The sequence below is a fragment of the Tupaia chinensis genome, unplaced genomic scaffold (genome assembly GCF_000334495.1).
Source record: "Tupaia chinensis unplaced genomic scaffold, TupChi_1.0 Scaffold148822_2, whole genome shotgun sequence".
Classification (NCBI taxonomy): domain Eukaryota; kingdom Metazoa; phylum Chordata; class Mammalia; order Scandentia; family Tupaiidae; genus Tupaia; species Tupaia belangeri.
Window position 1 is genome coordinate 1,418,037 of NW_006208670.1, and position 10,890 is coordinate 1,428,926.

General features: G+C 42.9%; 1 protein-coding gene across 4 annotated transcripts in view; it reads right to left on the minus strand.

Annotated features, from left to right (window-relative positions):
- The window catches only part of TBC1D5 (TBC1 domain family member 5), a 480,733-nt gene that overhangs the window by 86,344 nt on the left and 383,499 nt on the right, over positions 1–10,890 (minus strand). For all 4 annotated transcript variants that reach the window (XM_027769181.1, XM_027769183.1, XM_027769182.1 and 1 more), the window contains one exon: positions 8,831–8,937. In XM_027769181.1, coding sequence (XP_027624982.1) covers positions 8,831–8,937 — 107 coding nt within the window. The remainder of the gene's footprint in view (positions 1–8,830; positions 8,938–10,890) is intronic.

Below are 10,890 nucleotides of genomic sequence, written 5' to 3' on the forward strand. Positions count from 1 at the left end.
CCCCCCCCCATGAACAAGCTACTTATTACACAGTAAGGGGACTTAGTGATGACCAGGTTGTCGCACACTCAGAGCTAGAACTTTCGGAGATTACAGGCAAAATGAAGGCCTTACCAGCCACACATCATTCTTTAAATCACCTGAGTTCAAGGGAAGAAAAGCTTAAATGATCTCCCTGGGAGTGAAGCACCAAGTCAGGGTGGCTCCTTCATTCCTGACCTTAGGGCCCCAGTGCTGCAATGTGATTTCATACTTTTAGATTTGGAGCTTCCTAGTGATTTTCTGAACACGCACGCACAGGATATAGTTAAAAGCTTAAATAGCCTATTGAAAATAAACGAGATTTTCCTTTCTTGTAAGATATCGAATCAAATGCAAGAGACTGATTTGTCAATTCACGTTGCTTACTGTTCGAACAGGATTAACTCATGGGTTTTAGTCTCTTTTATTATTTGCGGAAAAATAAATCACCACTCTAATGAGTTCAGTTGTGTAGCAGTAAAGAAACCCTCTCCTCTGAAACGTGCAGAGCGGTCATTTCCACAAAGTCTCCTAGCTCTCTTCAGCTGCTCAAAACAAGTCACTAACCTCCCCGAGACTGACTTTAAAGATTTAAACAGAAGACATGCTTATTTTCAGTGAATATTGTTACCATTAACTAGTTAGTTACAGCCAATAAAAATCACTGAACAAGACCCTTTTCTCACTGACAGACGTGAACATTTCTTTATGGTGAATAACAAGCAAGTTAGAACATTATCATTGTATCCAAACTTCTATCTGGCCAAACTGATGCCAAGTAAAACACCATATCAAATAGTCTCCCTACACATTCAATGAGCTTTTAATAATCAGTGTTTGAGAAAACCTGAGGTACTGAGAGTGCGACACGGTCATTCTGAAGGTCCCTGAGTAACTGTGGATGGAGCACCGCCATGCCCGGCCTGGCCACTTGCTTCAGCAATCCCCAGGAACTCTGTCTCATTACTTTTTCAAGCTGGAATAATATCTGCCAAGAAAAATCTCCGAAGCCCAGCTGGAATGCCTCTTCCTCCAGGAAGCCTTTCTGGCTACCTCAGTCTAAATCAGCTATCTTTTCTGCAGTGGTTTAATCAGTAGGTACTGTGTCCTCACTGCTCGGACCGACTGTTACCAACTGTGCAGACTAGCAAGAACATATCTGCCGAACTGGCTGAATCTTGCTCAGAGAGGTTCAGAAGAGTCCACTGAGGTTACGCAGCCCAGCGTCCTCACTGCAGTTCCAGGAGGGCCTTGTTCGTAAGGACAGCAGCTGAGACCCCTCAGGGGACATACACTGGCTAGTGCTGCTGCAGATCTGGTCCAGCTAGCTCTAACGGAGGTCTCCTTTCGGCCGAGGAGGAAGACGGCCTGAATCCTGTCACTACACCGTGAAGCAAGACGTTGACAGACGTGAAAACAGCACCGACCGGAGCTGGTACTACACGAAGGCAGCCAGGCGGTTTCCTAAAAGATGGAAGTAACCTACACACGGCGATAAGAGCTCAGAGTCCTTGCCACGGACTTCTTAAATAACAGTCTACTGGCCGGGCCCGCGTATGTGACAGGCTGGGGGTCGGAATTCGTGAGTGTGCTTACAAAGGGAGGAACTCATTTAGGCCAACTTCCTGGAAGTTCAGGCTGAGAGCATGAGGGGGTCATAAGAGGATGCCCCAATATTTGGAAGAATGAACACGGTCCAACATTCTAGAGTTTCAAAACCTGATCTCAGGGGCCAGTGAGTGGCATGGTGGTTAAGGCGCTGGACTCCCACATGGCCATCTATGGTTCGCATCCTGGACCCAGAGGGTTGAAAAATCACACGAGGCATGTGTGCATCCATTCCTAAAATCTCGAGAGGAGAATGGAGGAGAGAGGACCAGGCCTGGCCATCCCCCAGAGGGTGCTTTCTCACTTCTCCTTCTCTGCAAATACTTTTAGAAACAAAAGTGACCTTGGAAGTGAGTTTACTTTATTCCGCCATGGCAGACTGCGGAGAAGCATGAGTAGTCACAGCCTTCCCTGGCTCACCAGCCTGGGAGGCACGGTTCCCCTCAGAGACTGGTCTTTCAGGTCCTACCTGTGGCTGACGTGCTTCTCCACCTTGGGCCACGTGAGCTGTTCCCCCAGAGGTCTTCTCCCCACTCTGCCTCACTATCCCTTCTCCTCCACTGCTTCCCACCGGGAATGGCATCTCCTCAGAGAGAGCCCTGAATTACATGACAGTACTCTTATTTTATAGCACGTCACGACCTGTGAGTACCTTCTTGTTCGTTTATTCATTATGGTAAGGGCTGTATCACTTTTTTTTTTAATAATTCACAATTATATCTTTATGTGCCTGGTATTATGTAACAGAGACTAGTTAAATAAATGAATGCATTCAAAATACTATGACACTCATTCAAAATTACTTAAAGACCCTAGGAAACTCTTAATATGTTTTGAGAGACACAAGATTCTACATTATGAAATATCTGGAATTTCAAATACTGGTTTAATACAAATTTCTGTATTTCTGCATACAGATCTTGGTTTTATAGCCACCACTTTGAAAAACTTAGGTCTTTTTCAATGTTAGTCTATGTCTAAAATTCTTTGTTTCTGATTGGCTGTGAACATATACCCAATTAGTTACTACTATCTAAATAGCTACAAAAATAAACACCACACAGGTTATAGCCTAGTAATTAAAAATGATGCCATATTAGCCACGTACCTCAGAAACAAAGAAAAACAAGCTTTTGTCATTAACAGAATAAACACAAAACAAATTATTCTCAAAGACTGACAATCTTCGAAAAAATATTCCTAGTTTTTTGGGGGAGGGGTGATAAAGACAGGAGTAATATGCTCTTTGTGATATGAAATCATGGCAAAAAATGGATTAGGAAATTAAAACTGTGAACAGAACCTCAAAGGAAATGTCATAAGACCGGACACAGTGCATCCTCTTTACAAAGTCAGCAGGCACGGGTTTTAGGCTCTTCATTGCTAAGAGAAAAAATCGACTACACTGATATTACTGAAAAGGAGCATTCTCAAACACTGTCACCTTCCTTGACAGCGGACTGACTCTATTTGCTACTTTGCAATTTTGATATATGACATTTTACCAAAGTTATTTGACATTGACAAAAATTTTGCAAGAACAGTGGGGCTTCTGGAATTAAAAAGAGTAAAAATGTAATCACCTGCATAAAATTTAAAATTTGAAATTCAGACTTTTTGCCATTTAAAAAGGCAAAATTTAATACAACCCCAAACAAAAGCCAAATCAAAATTGGCCAAGCGAAGAACATTGTGCATTATAATTTTATAGCGTGTTTCTGGGTATAAGAATGACTATGAAATCAAAGTGTCTTCTTTCTAGCAATTTTCTTCCATAAACAATAACAGTCACTGCTAAAAGGGTTGCTTGCAAATTTACCAGTACTATTTTTTTCCAAATATTCTGGTCGTCAAAACGAATAGTAGCTGTCAAGTTCGTACTGCGTAATCTAAAACGGTAATCCATGTACTGTATTTCACTTGTAATAAGTCTTTGTGATAAGGTTAACACAACACACAGTGCAACCAGGCAGCACCAAAAAATGAAAATGACTTTGCTTATGTTCCTGTATTAGAATTTTATTTGCTAAAGGGTAAAAACAGATTTGCAAAATTCACAGTTAACTTAAAACAATAGCTTTAAACCTTTATTCCTAGCCCTTACTGCCTTCAGGAAGGAGAGCACATCTGGTTATTTAAGGAACACAATATGTTCACATTTTCTATGACTTTTGTTTCTAATTGGGTTTTAAAAATTTTTTTTTTTTAAATTTGAACAACTAGCTAGAACAATGTTTTTTAATCACTTCATATTTTTCAGACTGTCCTCCTTCTATTCCTCTGACTTCATTTAGTGGATTGTTTTTGGAAATCTGCTCAGTAGTTCTAATATGATAAAGACATGAAAATGAGAATTAGTACTGTGGTCTGAAGAGCTAAGTACGGAAACTGTCTTTACGGAATGCAGGGTGCAGGCTGCTGCAAACGGACGTCTCACATCTAGCCTCTTCACAAACACACATTTTCAAAAATTCAGGCCGTTCTCAGGCCACTTACACGGCGATTTCACCTCTACGGGTGCGAGTAAATAACAACGACCAAGACGCGGGTCTGGATGTGAAGTACGTACGTAGGGCTCTACCGTTTTAAACGGATGAAGCTATAGCTCTTGTGTGGGGGGGTGGCCTGAAGACCCCTGCTCAACTGCTGGCACTGTCTCTGGCAAACTGAGTGACCTTGAACATGTCCCCAAGCTTCGTCTTGGGTCCCAATTTATTCATCTATGAAAGGAGAAGCTTAGATTGGATGTCTCGGTTCTACAAGTCTGATAGCCTCTGTGAAGTATCTTAATTAGATTCTTTGCTATATATTCTTTATCCATAATAGAGATTGGGGACAGGCTTTTAAACAATTCAGACATATATCAATTGAAGAAACGAGATTTATTTTTAAAAATTGCTACAGGGTGTATGTGCTCACTGGAGAGAGATAAAGAGAGAGAGAGAAGGAAAGTGAGCAGGCACTCCGGGGGAATGGCCAGCCACAATCCCTTCTCTTCCGTCCTCCTCTCAGGATTTTGGGCACGCACGCACATGTGCCCAGCAGGGTTTTCAAGCTGCCGGGTCCAGACTTGGCGCTGGCGGCCCTTGGGATCTCGCTCAGTAACCGCCGTGCCGTCAGCTAGCCCGGGAACTGGATGTCCTCTAAGTTCAAGCTGGAGACTTAATTCACCACTTGATAAAAATGACTGCTGAAAATATACCACTGGCTCTGGCTTTTGTGGAGTATGGAAATGGGCTCCAGAACCGCGCTAGCCGAGTGAAGTCCACGAGGGTACGGCCAGTGGGCAGCTGGGACGAGGGGCGCGTCAATCTACACGCAATTCTACCAGCATCTTCCTCAAGTTGGAACACGCAGGCCACAGAGGTAAGGGCTAACACGAGGCGGACCCCTTCCCCAGGAAGATAACTGACAAACTGAATGTGCACATGGACTTGGCAGGGGGCACGTCCTGCCTCGGCATGGCAATTCCTTCCCACAGAAGGCAGGTTAGGTGCCAGGAACCTGGAGAGGGAGGGAGTGAATACGCAGGTTGTGAAGCCACTCAGCTGGCTGGGGAGAGCGAGCTTTAAACCTTAACCCCACCCCACTACTAAGAAGGGGTGAGATCCTGCTCTGTCTGCCTCACAGAACTGCTGGCAGGACTACACTTGCCCAAACGCCGGGAAACCATGGAGGCGTGTGGTCCTGTTCTCATGGCTTATCGGCCCAGTTCTCCAGGCTGCTCCAACGGGAATCTTTCTGCAGTGAGACCTACTTCTGACACCTGCTGGAGCTTGATGTGTCCCGCCCTACTCATAGGATCCTCTTCTGAGCGGTCTCTACTGACATTCAGGGATGATGGCGGCGGGACAAAGTCTTTTTCTGAAGGCTGGCCATGACCTTACTGAGGCTCAGAGCTCCTTCTCTACTTTTATTTCAGCACTCAATGATACCGCCATTTTAAGATGGGATACGGGAAAAGCTTTCCTGCCTCAAATCACATCTTTCTCCTACTATATGACTTCTGTGTTTAAATACTTACTCTGATCTAGCTTAATCAGGAACGATTCAAGTATTTTTAAGTGTTTCATTGTTGTTATTCAATAGAAAACATTTAAAATACTCTGCTATTTTGGATTTTTTAAAGAACATAGGTAGGGGTAATTCATGTTCTCTCCTGCTCCTCTTTTCTTTTCTCCTTCAGCACAAAGGATTTCTTTCTTTTCTTTTCCTTCATTATTGTTTTAGAGAGATGTTTTGCTATAGGGTAAATGAGCTTGCTAGACACACAGAGAGACAGACAGAAAGTGAGAAATCTCACTCCCCAGGCAGGATGGCCATGCCACAATCCATTCTCCATTCTCCTCTTCAGATTTTTGGACATGCATGCACACATGCCCAGTATGAGTTTTAAGCTGCCGGGTCCAGGACTCGAACTGCAGTCGACTATGTGGGAGTCCAGCGACATAACTATTACACCATCTACTGGTCCCAACATAAAGGGTTTCTTATATGACTTTATAATGAACATTATTGACATTGAAAATTCTGTCCACTTTCGGATTTCTATAATACATTGGGTGGTTGGAAAAGTCATGACGTAATTTTGCATAAAAAAAAATGTCATGACTTTCCTGATGACCTAATAGCTAAGCTTGCTGCTTTTCTGTTTTGTTTTGCTTTGACTTACACCTTTGAAGCACAGCACTGGATATTGCTAGTTCATTAGAGATCAGTTCTTCATAGATAAAGGATGCTTTGGCTGGGTGGGTCATCAGAGACCATGTATTTTAACTTCCAAATGTTAGAACAAAGAAGGTGGAGGCTCAGCAAGCATGACCTTTATCCTAAAACAATGAGGCTGGGTGACCACAGAGCCAAGGCGTGGCCCCAGGTCTCAAGCCCTAACTCAGGCTCGTGCAGGACACTACACTGACATGCACTTAGGTCAGCATGTATCAAGGGACCTTCGTTATCACTTGCTGTCTACTAAATGATGCCCACGGGCCAGGGGGTGTAAACCCTTAGCTGCAGCTACTATTCTGCTGGGTCAGCCCCCTGAAGGAGCCCAAGGCCATGCAGCTGCGTTTACTTTTTCTGTAGATACCATGGGGCCGTGAACTTGTTCTCATGAGCCTTCTCAGCACGGCTCCCCAACCCTGCCCAGTTTCTGAGGTTGCAGAAAGAACAGTTTAAGGTCCTTCATTTTGGAGCGGTGTCGTGATCATGCTTTTGCTTGGTAAGACTCTGAATATAAAGGTGGGAGCTCCCTTTTCTACCCATGCTACTATTTGTTCTCTTAAATCAATTTTTTTGGGGGGGAGAGATTTTTGCTTTAAGGCGCATGCGCTTGCCAGAGAGAAAGAAAGTGAGCAATCACCTCCTAGTGGGAGATGGCCACGCCACAATCCCTTCTCCATTCTCCTCTTGAGAATTTTGGGCATGCATGCACATGCACCCAGAGTGAGTTTCAAGCTGCTGGGCCTAGGACTTGAACCATGGTTGACCATGTGGGAGTCCAGAGACATAACCACTACACCATCTGCTGGTTCCTTTTCTCTAAAATCTTAAAAGAATCGATATTTTTAACGTGTGTAGAATTTGCTGTATCGCACTTTGGCATTATGCACACCACTGAGGTAAAAAGCAGTGCACTACAATCACGTGACATGAGAGGCCATTCGCTCCACTAATAAACAATGGTGGACTCACAGCATTCTGAAACTAGATGAGTGAGGTTTATAAGATCAGCCATACTTAGCTAGAGGAAAGGACGAAGATCAGTAGGTTTTGACATTCATTTCTTCTTCAATTAAACAAACAAAACATCACGGAAAAAGAAAATTAAAGTCGCTATTTTAGAATTTTTTTCCCCCTCTCCAGGACTCGAAGAATTCATGATATTGAGGTGATAGAATCTGCCTTAAGTTTATGGATGAAAACTCATACCTTAACAACCTACAACCTTACTCTTTATTCCTCTTTATAGATAGTTCGGCATCTTGAGATCTGTCCTTTGTCTTGGTAAAAGAGCATATACTCACACAACTGACATATACATGTGTACATAAAGTGTAACTATGAAACTTGGTTTTCATAGACTTCTAGCCTCATGAAAAAGAAAATGCTTCCTCATGTATCAGAGAACTGACGGATTATATTTTTGATGCTTAAGAGAATTGCTTTGTGTGACATAAATGATATAAAGGTTCCTATTTCCACAGGCTATGAACATAGGCATAAGGACGTAAGTCCTTTTACACGCGTCAATGAATAAGTAGAGGATATATTCAAAGGCTAAAGTCTACGACCAAGGAAAGGGCAGGAATCCTTTAGAATCAAAATTTACATTAAACCTGGAGGCCCAAGTTGATCAGACAGAGCCTTGGCAACAGAACCCACAGACAGACTGACTGACTCAGAGACAGTTCGACCACCGCCAGCACGACCGTTGGGAGGGTTGCCAAGATGCCAAAGGCTGGGATTACCATCCAATGGCTGGCATCTGATACTCGTGTTTGAAGCTTTCTCTCTTCTACCAAATCCAATATTTTTGTTTGGCTCGAAAGTAGCAAGAATTCACAGATTTTTTTAGATCATTAAATGTTCTTATTTTCAAGAAATATAACATTAGTTGTAAAAGAGCACACTTTTTTCTCGGGAGTGTAAAGAAAATTGTGGTGAATTGCTTTACGCTCAAATAGAGAAATCAGTGTTAAAGTCTGTTTAAATCTTTATTTTTTTATTGGGTTACTCTTAATCCGCAAAATAATAAGTATGTGTTTATAATATAAAATAATAATAGTGCTTCATTGTACCATACACTCTTTAAAACTGGTGCTTTGTATGGGTCTACATTCCTCATCCCCGCCTGGCTCTACTTGAACAGAACCTCTGCCTGAATAAGCCATGCCCTGTGAGGGGTACCAACGATAACAAAGCTTGGCGAGGAGGAAGGGTGGCTGCTCAGCTATTTCCTAGAGTGGTGAGGAAGGGGGAGTGAAGAACAACCTTCTGAAAGACAAGAGATGATTGCTCCAGTTTCTCAAGGCAGTGAACACCTAAGTAGCTCGCTGACTGCTGGCCTGTGACACAGCCATTTTGGCCTCCGACCTGGGGCAAATCCTATCATTGGGCAATTAATCTGCCATCAAACTCTGTGTTAGGAATTCACAGACGTATTAAACTTGTACACAGCCTACTTGGAAGAAGAACTTACCTTTGGGTCTCTCAGGAACAGAGCCTTGAGAATCAGCGAGTGTACATCCCCGATGAGTGGGTAGTGCATGAGGAGGCCAAGACAGGTCTGGTAATTACTGGAGATGACTAGGGAGAGGGAGAGAAAGAGGCGAGCATCAACATCACTGAACACGAAGGACATTCACGTTCACACACAATGCAGCGAGCCACACCGAGCAAACCCGTCACTCAACTGATTTGATAAAAGGAAGTGGGGAGAAGGGCTCCTTACCCAATGACCTTCAAAGCAGCACGCTCCATTGTTAACTGCAATGTAACATACTCGCACTTATCCTGAGGGGAGCTGGAAAGAAGACTTTCAGATAGAGGTGTGTGTGTGTGTGTGTGTGTGTGTGTGTGTGTGCATGTTTGCATTACAAATAAATTCTCAGAGGCATGCATATTTATTACCATTTATGTGGCTGTGTACAAATGTCTCTGGTTTTGCTGCTTAGAAATTGGTAAGAAAAATCTTATAAATGGGGAAAAACGGTTTAAAATTCTTTATAGTACTATTTACCTTAATTATTATCTTCATAACTTACATGTTATATCTATTTTTTATATAAATATTACGTAATTCAGAATGAAAGAAAATACGTCCTCTAATTAGCTATTTTTCTAAAGGCAACATGAAATTTAGGGGAGAATATGGCAGCAGTGTTTGAAGAAAACATGCCAGAATCTTCACAGAGAAGTCTGTGTTCTGTGGCTTATCATTCCCCCCAAATAACCTAATTACCAGTACAATTATTAAACACATCTTTCCATGCCGGTCTGTGCACGGCACTTTATTTCAAGGCCATCGATTGCCACTGCTGTCACAGTTGGGCCACTAAGATGCTTGTTGTGGGGCTGGCAGGTGGTGTGGTAGTTAAGGGCGCTGGACTCCCACATGGCTGACCGTGGTTCAAGTCCCAGACCTGGCCGTTTGCGCTCTCTGTCTTACTCTGCTCCTCTCTGGTCAAATTTAAACAAACAAGCAAGCAAATAAATAAATAAATTCTTTAGGAAAGATGTTTTGGCGAGCTGCGCTGACTGCCACCACAGCACCAAGGGTGGAGAGACTTCGCCTTTCAACTTCCTGTGGCTGGAGTACAATCTTTTCATGAATCAATTACATGAAAAACGGGCCTCAGGAAAACGACAGAGACAACACGAATCACAAAATAGGCAATTATTTGTGATCAGAAATCTCCTTAATTATTAGAGGTATTTCTCTGCTATCGGAAACACCATTTCTGACTATAGTTTCCCAGTCTCCCCCGCCCCCGGTCCAAAGGCTTGACGGGGAAAGGAGATACGATGGGGCAAAATGAATAATCCCCCTCCAAGTAAGGGGCCACTCTATCACCTCACCTCCGCTGATCTCACAGCCTGTAATTCCATACACCTGCTTTCACTTGGAGAGCGCTCACTTAACCTACCCTTTCTACATCGGCTTAGACTCTTTCTCTTATTTGTTCTTGTTTTTTTATATTTCACATTCAGCTACTTGTCTTTCATTCCTCAGAAATTCCAAAAACTAGGAAACTGAGAGTAAGTAGAATACTTTCACGTGTCGTCTTCTCTGAGGTCTGAAGAGCAATTAGGTCCTAGACAATCAAATCATCTTATGACTCACAATATTATTTCTCCAAATGCTCTAATGAGGATACGTTGGTAACTGATCACGGCCGAAGAATTCTGTGAAAAGGGTTCTGGGCTCAGGATTCAAAGATGAGGGTTTGAATCCTGGGACCCTATTTGAACCTTTCATAAAGTTGTCTGAAAATTAAGTGACACAATCTGTGTGGATGACTTACAGCAGCTATTCAAAACCTCATTTAAGTAACTGCTGCGAGTTTAAGTTTAGTCATCGGGGAAACAACTTTCTGATGAAAAGAACTGTTTGCCTCGCTCATTCAACCCAATAATTATTTGCTGAGTATTTACTTCTCCAGCGGGCCCTATGCTAGGAAAGGATGCAGAAATGAAAAAACAAAGTCCTTGCTCTGAAGAAAGTCACAGCTCAGAAGATTGGACGTGGAACATCTCCTG